Source organism: Myotis brandtii, unplaced genomic scaffold (genome assembly GCF_000412655.1).
Source record: "Myotis brandtii unplaced genomic scaffold, ASM41265v1 scaffold535, whole genome shotgun sequence".
In the NCBI taxonomy this organism is placed as follows: domain Eukaryota; kingdom Metazoa; phylum Chordata; class Mammalia; order Chiroptera; family Vespertilionidae; genus Myotis; species Myotis brandtii.
Genome location: NW_005369964.1, coordinates 676406 through 694872, shown reverse-complemented (window position 1 = coordinate 694872; position 18467 = coordinate 676406). Strand labels below are relative to the sequence as shown.

Here is an 18467-nt window from a genome sequence, read left to right as displayed (position 1 = left end):
AAAATGGACACGTGCTCTGGGGAACAGCAACTGAACTAACAATATTCCTTCCACGGTACACACTCTGCTGTTTTAGAAACAGGATGGACAAGCACAAAAGACAAAAAGGAAGTGAGGTTTGGGCTCACTTTAGGACCTTACCTTTCTGCTTGATTAGAAAAAGTAGTGCTGGATGCCAATCTAGGAAGCAAGTAAACAGAGTCCATGAGTATCTGAGGCCTTCATGAGGAAGTGCATAGTACTGCGGTAGGACCGTGTGGATCTGGTCTAGACAGCGAGACATGTGAAACCATTGACAATTCCCTTGACCAGGGACAGAGGGCCCACACAGTGGTCAGGCTACAGGGTTCAACTTAACCTAGTTTCTGAGAGCTGATTTCTGCAACAAATCAGATATTCCCACGGAAATGCATACAGTTAAGTTGGTTTAATATCGCCCAGCCAATCTGCAAAGTGGCCTCTACAGCCAGGCCAGAGAGGTGTCAGGATAGCATTTGGCCCACCCCACCCCATATTAACTCAAAATGCATTTCTTCGTATACAACCTCTGAACCCTAACAAACAAATCGCAAATTGTAAACGCCTCTCTAAGATAGTAAAATGAGTAGCGGGTTATTTGTCAGCTATTTCTTAAGTTGAAAGGACAAACTGAAAAATGTATTAGGATAAGTAATCATTATATAACATGAAGTTTTTGAAAAGTATAACTATATGGTTCTGTACACGTGGAAACAATCTATAGGTACAGAAGGAGAATATACTAAATTGGTAGGTATAGAAAAACATGCCATGATCAGTAAGCTATTAAAGAAACAGCCTAGCTGGTGTGGCTCAGTAGCTGAACATTGACCTGTGAACCAGGAGGTCATCGTTCGATTCCTGGTCAGGGCACATGCCTAGGGTGTGGACTCAATCCCCAATAGTGGGCGTGCAGGAGACAGCTGATCAACAATTCTCTCTCATTGATGTTTCTCTCTCTCTCCCTTTCCCTTCCTCTCTGAAATCAATAAAAAATAAATAAAAACAAACAAATAAAGAAAATGCTACAAATTTATTTGCTTAAGACCACAAGAGAGTGATCTGAGCCAAGAACACAACTGGAGAGAAATAGAAGGTCCAGCAACCTGTAACACCAGACACTATTCCCAGTTGCTTTGGTCATGGGCCTTCTCATGCTAATGATACTACAGTGAAAAGATAAATATCGGCAAGTGAAATCAACAGTAATTAATGATGCAGTAAATGTGACCTTGAAGGCTATACCTAGAAAAAAGGGTGGGTAATTTTTTATTTTATTTTTTACTTTTTTTATAATCCTCACCTGAGGATATGTTTTATTGATTTTAGGGAGAGTGAGAGAGAAACATCGATTGGTTGTCTCCATACACACACGACCAGGGATCAAACCCGCAACCTGGGTATGTACCCCTGACCAGGAATCAAACCCACCACCTTTTGATGTACAGGACGATGCTCCAACCAACTGAGCCACATCGGCCAGGGCAGGGTGGGTAAATTTTAAAGGGGATGTAAATAGGGAGCAAAATACAAAATCATTTGGAAAGGCTTGGGTGATAAATGAAAGGGTTGTGCTGAACTCACATACTCGTAGAACGCCCTGGAAATAGTTCCTGTGAGACTAGAATAAATAAACCACTGTTCATGCATGCACATGACCTCCTGTGGAAGAGAGGCATTCAAGGAAGCCCTGAATCAGGTGATTGCTGAATCTGTTGTATTGGCAGGTTTGCTGAATCAGCTGAGGTTAAGAATTCTGGAAACTTGCTTTAAATCAGGGGTAGAGAACATCCAGCCCATGGGCCGTATCATTTGGTCTGGCCCTGCCAAGGCAACAGCAGGCAGGACTCGAAATTCAATAAATCAAGGAGCTGTTTTCATAGCAACATCATTTTTAAGTTGATAATTCTGTATGGCCTGTGAATGGTGTTGTAAATATCCAAATGGCTCCTGGCAGAAAAAGGTTCCCCACCCCTGATTTAAATGCTCTCTCCCAGTCTCCCCAAAAGAGGTAGAGATTTAAATATATGTATGTGTATATATATAGCTCTATATATCTATATCTATATATATATATATATATGAATGTGTCTGCTGTTTTTCCTTTACTTTTCTTTAAAGCTTGTGTTTCCATCTTAACAGCTGGCCATGCTTGAACCAGGTTTATTCTCTCTTAATGTAAAATCAAAAAATAAAACCCCTCTATATCAATTACTACTTAGATCAGCTACTCCAAGGAGATGGTAACAGACCAGACCAGAGCAATAATCCTACCAGTTGTAACACGGCAAAGTATTCGAGTAGAAATTGTGACCTGACATTAATAAAAACTCTCACTTCCACAGTATTGTTGATAGTTGGTATAAAATTTATTCCATGATTATTATGATGAGGTTAAAATCAAGGGTTTATATGAAATAATTCATTTTTTCTTATCTCTCCACCCCCCGTGTTCATAGCTTACTTTTCATATTGGCTATTTGTAAGTGTGAAAGGTAGAATAGTTACATCATCTCTGACTTGTATATACTCCTAAGGATACCACAGAGAAACTGGGGGAAGGGAGATAAAGTAGTCATATATTTTTAGGGCCAAGGGGTTTTTCATGCTTTCCTGTTCGTTTTTAACTTGAAATCATAATTTCTTCATTAAAAAAATTAAATTTTAGCTCCATTAAGATTCATGCTCTTTCCCTCCCTGTAATACCAGGAATTCGCAGAATCCAGTGTTTCCCCTACCTCCTCCACAGAGAACTTCCCTAAGAAATCACTTCCACCCTAAACTTCTATAGCACTTACCACACATACCCCTCACTACAGCTCTTAATCATGTCCTATCTTGTCTGGCTACCCAGCTGGTCCACACATCGCCGTCCTCTTCGACAACTAAGCCACAAAGCACTTGAGAGCAGCAGCTCGGTCTAATGCCCACGGCCTACAGCGCCTAGCTTCGTGCCCACACAGCCTGGAAACGGAATACGTTCCAGTGGAATTTCAGTCCATCCTCTGTAAGTCGTTCGTGCTAGGGCTACAATTCGTTACTGAAATTGAACCTCCTTTATATTCATAAAATACTTCACTTTTCTTCTCAGGTCTTATCTACTAAATGGAAGCTTCTGAACATGAAACTTTTCAAAGCAGCTCACTCTAATCTTCCCTCGGTCGGGCTGAAGGAAGGCCCTGCTCCCAAGGTATGTGCATCCTTCCTTGTTCAGAGTCAGAACTGTGACACTGCCACACTCCCCTCGGCTCTGCGCCCCCACATGCCAACGCCCCAACCGCATTATTAAGTGAGCCACCCCAAGATTACAAAATGCCCAGAGAACCCTCTTAAAACCGGCCAAGGGAGATGAACAAGAATAACATCTCAAACCTATCAAGCAGTTACTCTGAACTCACACAGTTCTGAGCACTGTTACCTCCAGTAGCTCACAAAGAAACAGACAACAAGCAACAGTTTTCTTGGTGTGTTTTCCTCTGGCTTCACTCTGCATTGGGACTCGTGACCCTCCACAGCTGGGAAATTCACCAAAAGTTTGGTTCATTCCGTTTTTTTAATTAGTCTGAGTGGATCCCACCAATATCAAGCATCGATAAGATTACTAAATGTTTCACTTTTGAACTGGCAGCTTCTATCTCAATATATGAATTGAATGAGGCTCCTTCCCACCAAGCACCACAGAGGCCGCGCTCACCTCCCCACGGACTGCATGATGTCCAGCAGCAGCGGGGCCGCCAGGTCCGGGCTCAGGTGAATGAACGTGGAGAGGACCACGATGGCCAGCCCGAGCGTCTCCTCGTCGTATTCCTCAAGGATGGCCCCACAGTCATGGCATCTGCAAGGGAAACAGAGAAGTGCCTTCCATGAAAGCCAACAGTGGTTTCAGCAGAGAACAAATCCCATACAGCCCTTCCTGGTGAAAGTCCCCCAAAGGAAGTCAGGGGTCTGTCTCACTCTAACAATAAATAGGAGACCCCGTGCCACCCTCACCATAGACACAGAAGCAGCCGGCACGCATGGCAGAGACCAGGAGGGTTGCTTTGACCGCTGAAACATCCTTTCAGCTCACAAACATCTGGCGTACACATGAACTGACTCCTACAACAAGCGTCTATTGGACTAAGTCTACAGCTTCTAGCTGAGAGATTTCATGCGTGTAAAGGTACGGCTAGGGAGAGTCAGAAACTAGATATTTTTCATTTGCTGAAATGAAAAATGCCTAGACACAAATGGAAGCTTTCCTAAGCTTTTAAATTTAAAAATGTCCCATTTTGGGTCAATAGAACACTCTAGAAAGCCTGGGGAGCCTGGAGAGCAGGCTCTTTTACCTCTCAGGTCAGTTTTATGAAGTCACCACGCCTACAGAGTGTTATATGTAAAAACACAATGGCACAGGGGGAGGGACTGAGCAAAAAAGGGGGAAAAGAGAGAGAGAAACACAATGGCACTTGCTCTTAACTGACTTACGACTTATTGCTCTTCGTCTTACCTAATGCAGGCTCAGTTTAATTCATCTCAACAAAGCCAACGCTCTTCTTTTCAGCCACAGCTGGGAGCTCTATAATGTGAAGGGAAAGCCTACTGGGAAGAGCAAGGGAACCCGAGCTATGATCGCTACCGTGACCCTTCCATCCAAAAACTTTCTAAAGAATAGAAATAGAATAGAATAGAATAGAATAGAATAGAAATATTTCCTAAAATTGACTTTTTAAAAAGATAGGATTCACATTTGTAGCCAAAAAGATAAATGGAATGTAGACACAGGCGAGCAGGAAGGCAACTAGGAGAGACTGGACTTGGAGGATAACACAAGGGGAAACTACACCAAAGCAGAAGCCAGGAGTCCTCCTCCACAGCAGCGAGGTGCCCCACACGTGGACACGCCTAGGAGCTGTCAACACAGGCACCATTCCTCTTCAGTGATGCCCGTCAGCTGGGGCCAGCGACATGGATCTTTGCACCAGCCCCTTCCACCCCTCTCTCCTCTCCTTCTGTCACAAGCCTACCCCATTTGTTACCTGGGTCACTTTTACCAGGCAGTCTCCTTGTTCCAATGAGATCTCTCCAAACCTAAAACCCTGTAAGTCTTATTCTTTATCATAGGCACTGAATAAGCATTTATGTGCCAGGCAATGTGTAGAGAACTTAGCGAATAAAATAGAAGATAATGACCCAGTCCCGCATTGGCCAGTGTGGTCAGTGGTTAGAGCATCAGCCCGTAAACCAAAGGGTCTCAGGTTCGGTTCCCAGTCAAGGGCATGTACCTGGGTTGCAGGTTCAATCCCCGGCCCCGGTCAAGGTACGTGTAGGAGGCAACCAAAGGATGTGTCTCTCTCACATCAGTGTTTCTTTTTCTCCTTCTTTCTCCCTCTCCCTCCCTCCTTTCCACTCTCTCTAAAAACCAATGGGGAAAAATGTCCTCTGGTGAGGATTAACACACACACAAAGAAAGTGTCCCAGACCCTAGGGAACTCACAATATATGACAAAACATGTATGTGCTAACAACTAAACAATTAAAATACCCTGTGATAAGTGGTAAAATAGATAGATGCATCAAATACTATGGAAACTTGGAGAATGGCATGACTTATTCTGCCTTATGGAATCAGGGAATCCGCCTTAAACTAGGTTTTGAAGCATGAATAGGAGTTCACCAGGCAGAGATAATACAAAGAGAAGGGCACCAATGAAATCACAGAGGAGAGCACACACCAGGCATGCTCTGGAGACGATGAGGGGGTTTGACAAAGAGTTCCCGGCGAGGAGTGGCAAGGCCATACCTTCACAATCAAATGGGCCTTTTGTAAGTGAAGGCATTTGGAGTTTATCCTGTAAGAAATCTGGGGATATTGAAGGCTGACAAACCAGGACATAACCAGTTTGAGATTCAGAGAACAGATCCTGCTGGTAGAATGGGAATAAGGATCAAGTCTCCAACTTATCCCATACTAGCAATTTGAAGCTTCTGGTTGAGGGGTTTTATTTGTCTGAAATTATTGTTGGAATCATTGGTGAGTGGATATTATCTGCATTCGTCCAAGTTTTTTAAAATGACTCTGCATAAGTGGAGTCATTTGCTGCCGTGTTTCTAGAATAATAAATGCATACCAATACTTATGGCTACAGTCACTTGAAGAACAAATTATAGTATGCCTCCTCTGATGCTTTCTCATAATCACAGGGAGCAAACTCTCAAATTCTGCAAACACCGTGAAGGAAGTCACTGTGTGCGCTTACTTGTCAGTCATCACCGTCGGCTGCTCATCTGTGAATTCCTCGGGTGCTGGCACGAACATGCTGACGATGCTGGGTGCTGACAGCAGGCTGGACTTAGTGGCCCCTGGGCAAGCAGCAGAGACAAATGGTGAGTAAACATCTGTTTCGTGGGGCCAGGAAAAGCCCTGTTCTCCTCTTATAAATCCTCCCAAGATCACATTCACAGGGAAGTGGTGTGGGCAGCCCAACCCCTCAAGAGTAAAATGAATTCCAGATTGAGATTTGTTTCTGCTCATATGGCTTTAAGAGCCATACTCTTATCTCTCTCTTTGCTTCTTGACCTTGAAAAAATTAGAAAAAGTTCAGGTGCCAATAAGGGTACTAGGACCAAGATGAAAAAGGGGGGAAATCTACTCGACTCCCCTAAATGAGTTTTGGCCTTATTTGCTAGGCATAAATGGGAGCTGCCCTTACAATAGTGTTTCTAAAATCACAAATATGTACTAACACTAAAATGTTGTGACTTTGGGAAAGGAATAAGATCCCAGAACTCCACACCCCTAAGTAAGAGGAGATGTTTGAGCTGAGAAATATCCGGATGTTTTTTACTTTGGAAATTAATATGATAAGCCCCAAAGCAAAAGACTTCATTTTTCAAACTGAAACATTTAAAAATGAAATATCAAGTGTTTGGAAAGAATCAGCCAGTGTCTTCAGCCAATCAATACTACACAGTTTAAAATTTGGGGTTCTGATGCCGTCAGAGAAATCTGAGGCAGGAATCTTGGCAACATGGTCTAGTGATGAGTACATCTGGAGTAGGAGACTGTTCTCCGTCAAGAAAGCCAGCAGCGCGGGGCCCGTGTCCGGGAGCGTGGAAACGAGGCACTCCAAGAATCCCAGAGTGACGGTGTAGAGTCACGCTCTGCTCTACGAAACAACCTGAGACTCTGAGCTCTCCAAGCAGGAGAGGAGGCAAGGAAACCCAATGGCCGTGAAAGAATCTGTTTTTCATCAAGGAACTGGCAACGTGGTGCTGAAAAACAAAACATAGCTGTATGATCTTTCCTTAAGTCGGGGGAAGATGATGATGCAGAGAACTGGTTTCCAAAGGAACTGACATAAAAATCTTAGAAACCCAGCCAAGTGGGCAGGCAGTGTGCGTCAATCTGAGGGAGAAAATGGTATGGAAGACTTCGAAGAGGCACAATGCTGCCAGGCTGGCCAGGCTCCCTCGCCTGATCAAAGGCTCCAAATGTGCTGCTCAGAAGCCCGAGATCTGCAGACCCAAAAGGCCAAGGAAAGGATCTGAAATACCTTTATGTTACATTTAAAGAACCCAAATGGGAATCCAAATTTTACCGCTTATTTATCAGCCGTTTCTGAGATGCTGCTCTTTCCTAAGTGCACCCAAGTGTATCAATAACAAAGATCTCCAGTTGTTTTCTTAAAGATGTAGTTTGGAATGGAAGCAACAGTATTTATTATCAGCATAAGTGTAAATTGATTATGAGTAGAAAAGGCAAGAAGTGGGCCAAGATAAAAGAAGACAAGATTGATTATTAAGTGGTAAAGAGCATGAAACCAAAACGTGGAAAGTTTAAACCCAACACTCCACATACTTTTCATATTGACAGACCATGTCTACCAGATTCCAAAATGCCTGTGCTAAACATGGAAAAATTCAGCCCATTAGATATATGGTGATATATGCACAGTCTCACCAGAAACATAAGAAATTGATTATTTTAAAAGCCTGAGTCAAGGCTTTGAGAAGATCACTGCCTGTTGTTATTATGCAGAAATCACAATTCAAGTCAAGAAAAGGGAGGGAATCAAAATCATTTGGGTGGTTTTAACCGATTATTATCCAGTACAAACACCACGAACAGATATTTTTGACAATAGCAGCGTGAAGTTGTTTTTTCAAAGGACAACGCAGAATGTGTGATGCGATATTCCTGGCAGTCACCTATGAAAGCATATCGGTTAGTTACGGGCAATGGTTCCCACAGGGCAACATTAGCTAGTGATGTGAGAGCAAAGAGCAATGTGCCCAGAGAAGGCGGGAAATGCAAAAGGAAGCCATAGGCCTCAGCTACCTTTCGTTATAGCTAAGTCACCACTAAGTCTGCAATATTAGAGGCAGTCTCATGATCCCCCATTGTTGGTGACACTTCTGGTGCCACCACCTATGGTTCCCCTACTAAATACCCAGTGAGCATGCCACACGGAACTAGGAACAGAAATAGAAGGTTCTTAGAAACTTTAGAATAAAGAGGTGACCTCCTCCAAAGCCCAATTTCCAAGCTGGAGATTTTGAACCTGGGAGATAAGAGAAAGCATAAAGGATTGGTCTGTCTAAAGCAGCGGTTCTCAACCTGTGGGTCATGACCCCTTTGGGGGTCGAACAACCCTTTCACAGGGGTTGCCTAAGACCATCAGAAAACACATATATAATTACATATTGTTTTGTGATGAATCACTATGCTTTAATTATGTTCAATTTGTAACAATGAAATTGGGGGTCACCAAGGGTCGTGGCGTTAGGAAGGTTGAGAACCACTGGTAAAGCAAGCACACATGCACACTCCGTCCCCACGCTGCATCAACGGGCTCTTCATTTACCGTGAAAGAGCCTCGCCGTCTTTGTTCTCATCACCTCACTCCATGTGTGCTGCTAACTGTGCCACTAGTGTGTGCTGCTAACTGTGCCACTAGTGTGTGCTGCTAACTGTGTCACTAGTGTGTGCTAACTGTGCCACTAGTGTGTGCTAACTGTGCCACTAGTGTGTGCTGCTAACTGTGCCACTAGTGTGCGCTGCTAACTGTGTCACTAGTGTGTGCTGTTAACTGTGTCACTAGTGTGTGCTGCTAACTGTGTCACTAGTGTCTGCTAACTGTGCCACTAGTGTGTGCTAACTGTGCCACTAGTGTGTGCTGCTAACTGTGCCACTAGTGTGCGCTGCTAACTGTGTCACTAGTGTGTGCTGTTAACTGTGTCACTAGTGTGTGCTGCTAACTGTGTCACTAGTGTGTGCTGCTAACTGTGTCACTAGTGTGTGCTGCTAACTGTGCCACTAGGTCACGGACAGGGACCAGAGTTTGCTCGACCACCCTGATTTCTGCTTCTAAAAGCTTTTCCTAGGCCCCTAAATGAGAAGAGTCTCCTCTCATCCGATACGGAGACTATAACTGCTACTCAGCGCCATACAAATGTTAGCAACATCTGGAGATAAATATCCCCTCATCCCTAGGGAAAATAAGAGTGATAGGAATAGCAGGTCTGCTTGATCTAAGCGGCTAATAGATGTGGTCATGATTCATTTTTACTTTTTACGAATGATAGGTTAACCTGCTTTCTGAATTAAAAAAGAACAAAAGTAATGATTAACTAGCCATGAGAAGAGTTTTGAAAAGACACGTCCTGATGAACTTAGCACAGAGTCATTCTCCGCTTGCTCCTAGGAGCAGCACAATGTCAAGAGCGCACTCTGTGCCATTGCAGAGGCTGAAAAGAACCTATTCATCAGGGACCTCGACATTCTGGCGGGAACACAGAGAAGCTGGACCATGCCCAGAGAAGCAGATTCAGGGTGATATGGAAAACTGACACATATCGGGAGGAATACCGAAGGACCCAGGGATGTGTGTTCCAGGACAGACTGAGGAAAAAGCAACAGGTGACTACTGAGGGAGACTAGACTTGCTTTGCGTGGTCCCGAGGGTTGGAAAGTCTCTCTGAGGAATAACTTCCTGTTGGTCATGTTCAGAGACGTCATGCATTCCTGCTCCCTGGAGGTGTTTGAGCAAAGGTGGGAGCCACTTCACAGAGCTGCCAAACAAGATTTCCGCACCCGCTGGGTGACTCAATGATTGACAGATACAGTTTCTTTAGTTCTCACAGCCTGAGATTCTGTGACTCCACTCACCTCTCATTCTCAGTGGCTGTCCCTCCAGGTCAGGGTTTAGGCACATTGGCACGTTACATTGGCGTTTCCCCGGCTGTATCTGTTCTGTGGACAAATAGAGCATCTCAGTCTCAATGTGGTCAACTGAGCACAATTCACAATCCAAAGAATTTAACCAGATCTCTTGGGGCCATGTTTTCAGTCATGGTTATAGTTGATTATTAACATTTACAAGAAACATCCCACTTTTTAGGGCAGGGCTGTTTGGCGTTTCACTACAAATCTGCCCGTCAGGTCTATGAAATGCAATTAATAGCAGCAGAGCATCTAAAACCATCCAAAAATAGTCCAGATTCCACCACTATCACCCCCAAAAGAGCTCAAATCTCATCTCTCTTGATATGAAATGAAAAAACAAAAGGCTAACATTACAGCCATAAAGAAATGTTTTATGCGAATCAATAAATACATAAGTGATCATTTGGGGTAATGGTCAGAATGATCATACAGAAAACATGTGGAACTGGTAGCAAGGAAATGACAGGCGTGTGAGGACTGAGGAACAGGAATAAGGGGGCAGGGGTGGAAATGGGGGAGCGGTGCTTCAGGAACATTGGTTTCATGTGAAAGATGAAGCAAAGAAGTAAGCCAGCTATACGTGGACGGAGGAGACAGGTACTTTGTGAGCGAGCAGTGCATGCTGAGGGGACTCGATCATGCTTTAGGCTGTCTTTCTTGGTGTGTCTACATAACTAGATCTGTTCTTTTGCAGGCTAGTGAGCCACTGAATCAATGTATGTGGTATGACGTACTATGCCTCCTAACACTGAACTACACGTTCATCGACTTTCCTCTGACCTTGGATTTGGGGAGAACTTTTTATGGCATGAACAAAAACAAGAATGTTGTGATTAAAGCTCTAGTCAGACTTGGTGACCGACTTGGAGGATGGAAAAACAGCCCCGGGAAACCCGGGTGAAAGAAATTCAGACAGCATGGAAATAGTGAGTATTAACTGAGACACCAGAGTGACATGAACAAGGCGGAAGTTTGGTTGAAAAGTGAAAAATTCAGTTAAATGGGTTATTTGGCATCATGCGGATTTTTTTTAGATTAAAATTTAGATTGGAAATTGAGCTCTATTTGCCTTTTTATCTCTACTGAGTCAGACAAACTGGGTTGTCATTGTAGTCAGAATCTAAAATGGTTAGCTTAGGCTGAGCTACTTGCTATAGAAAACAGCACAATGGTGAACTACTCTCTGGAGCCCACAGGTCAACCGAACAAAAGCTGGACATTTAATTACTAAAGAACTAACCAAACAAAAGCTTTCATTCTCAGTCCCTTACACAGCTTCCTCTCAGTAAAGAGAGCAGCAAAGCCCTCTTGGTGTGGACAGAAGACGTCGCCCAAACTCTCAAGACTGGCTAGCCAACGTCTTCCTCCTGGTCTCCTTGCCTGTCGGCTTTTGGGCATTTCATTACTCACTACCACCTATCAGTAAATGAAAGATAAAACACTAAACCCGCAAAATGTTAACAACCCTTATAAAGGCCAGGAGAACTGAAACTATCTGCTAAATGTAGGATTGAGTATAGTGTGTAGGATTCAGTCATCTAGACCAGCTCTCTTTTTCTTTCTTTCTTTCTTTATTTATTTTGAAGACTGGGGGGAAATAAGTTGAAATTATGTAACTATTATGGTTTTGAAAAAATAACACTATCCCAAGATTTTGGGCCTGTGGAAATTATAGTTCCTGGTCTTAAGGAAGGATATTAAAATAATTGCATATAACTGTAGCCAGAAAGTACTAGCCAAGGTACTAAATTAGCCCGATCCAAGTGTTGGCCCCCAGGTCAGAGTGACAAATCCTGATATTTTCCTGGTGCATGCATATTGCAAAGTGCTTTCACATGTGTAATTTCGTAACCCAAATGACCCATTTAATTAAAAAGAAGAAAAGCAGGCACTCAAAAGAACAGGATTGAGGCCGTAAGTACTGGCTTGAGAAAGTGGTACATGTGCAGAAAAACATGGTAATAAAGTGTAGAAAATGCAGAGGGATCATGTGTAAACCAGACATGTCACGGCAGTCAGTTCTTACTTTAACATTGAGGTTAGATGCACTTCCATCGTATGAGCATGAGGGTGTGCGGCTGAAACCTGGTGCCCTGCTGACTTGGACACACAGCTCACATTCCCAAACCTACTGGCAGATCATGATGTCACTAGGCTGACACTGGCTATTATTATTATTACTATGAACAGTCCCTTATTTGGGTACTTTACAATTTATAAAACCAAGAATGTTGGTGACCTGGTATTTCGTTTTGTACTTTTAATTCACATCATGAAATCATAGCGCCATTCCTTCCTTTATGCATTTACATCATTAAACTCCCAGATAGATAACCTAATATCTGGAATCTGGGTCTTAGAGGGGGGGAAAGAAGAGTTGGATTAACCTAGATGGGAGAACAGGTGGCTCTAGAATGCTTGGAAAGTTTAAGCAGACTTATTAATTACTTTAAGGGTTTTTTAACCACAGAGCACAAGAGAACATCTATTCCTTAACAAGGGAGCAGAAGGGACCCAGGGAAAGTGGCATTAGCTCATCTGAGAGGTAAAACAAGAAGAAAAAGCTTGACCCACCAGTGTCCCAGTTGCTGATGTTATGGGGGGCGCTAGACTGATGTTCCAGCTGTCGCTTCATTAACTGGCTCACTGTCAGAGCTCCCAGGGATCCCCTTTTCATCTGCCTATACTGAGCTATATGAAGGAAATTAGGAGATGATTACTAGGGGGATAAATCCGCATGGCACGCAAAGGCTCTACACATCCAGATAGAATCTTAATTGAGTCTCCATCGGCTATTCGTCACTGTTTGGTAAACTGTATGCTTCTATCCAAATGAAAAACTAAAGCACCACGCTATTCCAGGCACATTTCTCCACTCGGTAGAGAAAAACACGGCACCTACGGGCACTGTCTGTAGCCTGTACATATTTAGTCCAACAACATGATTTTTGTCATTAACTTTTTATTTATATATCTGCCTTTTTCCAAAAAAAGTATTTAAGACAGATAATTTCACTTTGAATTCAAAGTTCAACTTTCTTTAATGGAGCTTGTGCACATATAGTTTCCGTTTCCGTTATATCCCCTGACGTCCCCGTGGTGTGTGTGTGCGTGTGTGTGTGTGTGTGTGTGTGTGTGTGTGAGTGAGTGTGTGAGTACACACAGGTATATTTTAGAGTAGGATGACACATATCAACCCCAATTCTTAAAAAGAAATTGAAGCTGATGAAATCATGTTACTTGGAACCAACCAGCAAATACGGTGGTCGTAAAACCAGAGCATGTTGACTCCGAAGTCAATGCTGTTTTCAATCTCTGTATGAGCCTGCTATTTGAGAAGTGTGGCTCGGATAGTATTCCCCGAGTATGTTCTAGCACACGTCTTTATCAGGTTAGCTAACATCTTTGTGTCAGAAAGCTGTGGTAACATTTTTATTCTGCAATTGGGCACTGACAAATATGCCACCAATGAAATGTCAAGTTATAAGCATTTCCAAACCAGAAAGAAACAGGAGAAGCACCTCTGCCAGGAGACTGCCAATGAGAAAGCCGCCTGCCACGGTCCTCCGATCCCTCCCCAGCAGCCCCACCCCTCCCGGCCCCGCCCAGCGAGAAAGGCAGTGCACCACCGATGTGCTTTCTCTACAGGATCCCAAACACCAGGATGTGTGAGAACTTGTGGCCACTCACCCTCTTATAAGGACAATTTCAGAAACTGAAGCTCTGTACGTCATGACCCAGGAGGGGATGGTAGCAACTGGGATGACTGTATGGTCCCTAGAAAGTCTTGAGTGTCATAGGCAGGTTTCTCAATCATGGTACCAAGGCAGCAGCCTGGTGTGGTGTGAAAGCAATCACAATATTGCTTTTCATGTAATTAGCATGCTGTTTGCTTCATGATGGTCATGGCATGCTTAGCTACAAAATAATCAGCTAATAAACTGATGAAAAGAGAGGGGTGTGATGGGAATTCTTGTGTCTTGGAATCCAGCTTAACTGAATTCATGGAAATGACGATGCAAACTAATATGAAAAATCTCTGATTCTTCTGGTTGATTGGTAAAACTTACAACTTTATGACTCACTTGAAAAGTACAGCCTCTTTAAAATTCAAAAGTGAAGCTCTTTTAGAAGATTTAAGAAATTTAAAAATTAACAGCAAAAAAAGGATGTAAAACCTCTAATGATTGAATAATTTCTCCAATTCCCTGTTTTTAAAGACAACAGAATTCCCTAAGAATAAAAATCCTTAATAGTTAGCTCAGTGTATAAGATCCCTGGCATTATGCCTCCAAGAACATATCAGCAAGAACCATCTAATACACGCTTTTAGTGAAGAGAAGGAGGAAGGTGGAAATCTAAGGATGCGCTATGCTAAATCAGAAAGGCCTTCATTCAGTCATGAATGGGGATTATGATACATTGGCTACATTTATTTTATGATACATTTAAATAGCACTGAATTCAAACTGACTTAGTCATCCTATCTCAAAGTATACCCAACTTGGAATTCTAACTAAATTCACTACCTTTTTTTTTTCTTCATATGGCTCATGAAAATCAGGAGGAGAAAATACACTTTCATGATTTTAGTAAAAATGGGAATTTTAGCCTAAACGTTGTGGCTCAGTGGTTGAGCATTGACCTATGAAGCAGGAGGTCACAGTTCTACTCCCAGTCAGGGCACATGCCCAGGTTGTGGGCTCGATCCCCAGTAGGGGTGTGCAGGAGGCAGCTGATCAATGATTCTCATCATTGATGTTTCTATCTCTCTCTCCCTCTTCCTTCCTCTCTGAAATCAGTAAAAATAGATTTTTTTTTAATGGGCATTTTATCAGGTTATCAAATAGATTTTTTGTGATTAAAAAAAAAAGAACAACTAGATTCAGAACTAACCATTCTTCTTTGCTACCAAAAGGGAAAATAACAGGCACTTGGAAACTCTTTCTTAGAGTTCCTATCACCTCTATTATAACTGATTGTGAATTATTCTAAGGCAGCACGGTATACAAAAAGAGCATGAGCTTGAAAAGTCAAACAGACCTGGCAGCAATTCCTGTCTCTACCACTTACTAGCTGTGTGACTTCAGACAAGTCATTTAGCCTCTCTGAACCTGTTTCTTAATCTATAAAATGGGGTCAATAACTTCTGCCATGCAATGCTAATGTAAGGCCTGAATAAGACCACAATGTGTGTAAACCACTCCGCACAGTGTCTGGCACATGATAGATGTACATCAGTGCTGCTCTTATCACTAAGATGACCGTGAACTCCTTGAGGAGAAGAGATGTCTATGTATTCACATCTGATCCTCAGTGCCAAGCACAGTGCCTGCACCCAGCAGACCCTTAATAACTAGTTGCTGAATGAATGAAAGCATGAATGAATGAACGATGAAGATGATGATGTGGTTCCGTACTACCAGTCCAGCATTTAAGTTAAGATCATTATCTGGTTTTTCAGAATCATCCTCATTTCAAGAGAGTCAGATGAAAATTAACCAGCTCCTCGGGCAGTGCCCACATAGAACACAGACGATACCAGCACACGGGACCAGAGTTTGCAGAACTTGCGCCTGTTTGCATCTGATTCCTGCAGACAATTTCCTATCTAAAGTCTCTTACTTGCCTCCACTGAGCCAGGTGGACACCCTTACCCTCACCTCCGCGGAACTCAAGCTCCTCATGACAAAATCTAGGACCCAACAACTGAAGGCAGTTTCCAAATAGTTGCCTCTTATAGATCTTGTAAAAATTTCAGGCCATTTTTATTTCCTGGTCTAAAGGACTTGATTCCACCATGATGTTGGGATCATGAGATATCCAATACATCTATTTTATGCTAACCCAGATAAAACTTGGTTAATGATGGAGGAATTCAAACTAAAATGTTCCATGTAAAATTCCGCCATGCATAATGCTTTCCACTTGTCCCAAAACCCGTTCCATGTTTTATGTTTAGGCTTGTAATATGTAATTATTATTTTATTGAATGATTAAATTCAGTGATTATTTCTTAACAAATGAGAATTCTTGGTCCATCAGTAACCATACAGATTTATCAAACACTTGAGATGTTCACAAAGGTAAGCCCGTGCCTCAGGGTCTCTGAGAACATACAGCATAGTGTCACCTAGGAAGCTAACACAACATTAAAAAAAGAAAACCAAGTGTGTGAAAATTGAAAATAATGTAGCAGATAATGTTCCAAAATCAATGCAGAAGAAATCTTACTTGATATCGAGGAATGGCTGCTTGTTTCTGGCACACCTGCTTCTAGGGTAGGGGCAGACGAGGATTCTCGTGGCATTTCCAACGTAGACAGTCCTTTAGTAGAGGGATCTGCAAGCATAAATAGTATTTAAAACTCAGGACACTGATTAAAAATAAATTCTAGATAGAACCTTTTCTGTATACTTTCCCCTCTTGCCTAATACACTCATTCTACTTATATACCCATTATATACCGTTATATACTTTCTGACCCTACTAATTACTTTAATGGAATTACATTCAAAGTTTCATGGAGAACTGCTTGCGTATTACACTCTGCATCTGTAGCTATGCCTCTCGGAGATCAACGACAGCACAGGCACAAAACTAAGCCTCACATGCTCACAACTGCCTGTCCTTGAGCAGGTCCCTTCACCTTCCAGACTGAATTTCTTCTCATCTAACACCTAAACTCACTTACAGTTCATTCCATCTATATCATTCCACCACTCCACCTTTATCTGGCATTTTCCTACTCATCATTTACATCTCAATTTACACAGAAAACTTCTCCTCCAGGATGGTTTTTGAGACCCCTCCCCCACCCCCCAAATACAAACAAACAAACAAAAAACTGGCTCAGGCAACACTCTTATGTAATTCCAGAGCACCCTGTCCTTAATCTCTCCCTAACCAAAAACACTATAATGTAATTTCCTATTTACTTGTCTATAACTTTGCTAAACCATATGTAATGTAGGGGCAGAGACTGGATTGAACATGAAATAATGTTAACTCAGATTTTATATTTTATTAGTTGAGCAAGAAACAGACTGTATCGTTTGCTTCTTCTATTTGACAAATGTATCCAAGGTGAAATATTTTCTGTATATGGTATTGTCTTAGTAATCTAATGGGGAAAAGGTACTCCACATTATTCTAGGTAAAGATTATCTTTTAAAACCGTTTGAAAAGTTTAATAGTTTATTGTAGGAAGCCTCCTAAAATTTCTTACAAACCTCCCTGCCACCTGAAGCAGCACTAACTATCGGACACAGAGAGCACATCGGTGTCGCCACTATGTGCTTTCGTGACTCTATGCTGCAGGTGAGGGATGCCACCCTAAATGGCCTCGAGTTCTTAAGCTTAGTCATGTCTCTGTCTCATCCTTTTCCTATGCTCAATCGTTTGTTCTTGCCACAGAGCAAAACACCACAATATATACAACTTAAGCAAGCAGATGCTATTCTGTTGCTGGAAGACCACCAAACTTGCAAAACTGTCAGAAATAAAAGTAAAACAGATCCTAGGTGAGAGCGTGGGTCTCCATCCAACACCCAGCAAGGAAGGCGAGGAGATCTGTGTGTCTGTGGGAGGTGGGACACTACAGATATAAAATTATATGACTGTACAATATACATTATAAAATGTTTAAAGACATTATTGTAATTGTCAGATACTTCCTTCTTATTCTAGGAACAAGTATATTAATATAAAACCAACTTTCTCCTTACTATCCCGGGAACAATCTAACATAAGGATGAATAAAGAAAGTAACACACATACACACACAACATACCTGCAACCTATATATCATGCACGCCCACCCCACAGACCTTCTATAGTCTCCGATATACCCACCCTATAGACCTCTACAGCTTCTAGGCCAATGCCTTCCTCCATCTATATGCAGAAACTTTCCTGGCTCCAAACAATAAGAAGCTACCCTAGTTTCCTTAGGAAACTTCCTGGTTAGTACCAGGGTCTTTCCCTTCCCCTGCCTGGCTGGAGCATGCCCTTTTTCAAATACCCTAACGTTCACTCAACCGATTTTCACAGAGTACCTTTGAGGTACACAGCTCTGTCCTATGAGGTAGAGAACAGTCAGAAACCTCAGGAAATACCCGGGCAAATAAAAGAGCTGAGCCCGTCCTCAAAGGAGTGGCTTGTGTATGGAGCAGTGGGAGAAGCAGGACTAGAATCGAGGGACTAGGCCCGGCACTGCCACCACCTGGCTGTGTGGCCCATC

General features: G+C 42.6%; 1 protein-coding gene across 14 annotated transcripts in view; it reads right to left on the bottom strand.

Moving 5' to 3' along the window:
- The window catches only part of UNC79 (unc-79 homolog (C. elegans)), a 238074-nt gene that overhangs the window by 49443 nt on the left and 170164 nt on the right, over positions 1–18467 (bottom strand). For 13 of the 14 annotated variants that reach the window (XM_014549096.1, XM_014549088.1, XM_014549086.1 and 10 more), the window contains 5 exons: positions 16460–16567; positions 10169–10252; positions 6258–6360; positions 3713–3853; positions 142–180 (listed from right to left, as the gene is read on the bottom strand). In XM_014549096.1, the coding sequence (XP_014404582.1) occupies positions 142–180; positions 3713–3853; positions 6258–6360; positions 10169–10252; positions 16460–16567 (475 nt within the window). Of the gene's footprint in view, positions 1–141; positions 181–3712; positions 3854–6257; positions 6361–10168; positions 10253–12799; positions 12917–16459; positions 16568–18467 lie in introns of all 14 variants that reach the window. The other variant, XM_014549097.1, reaches the window with a different exon arrangement.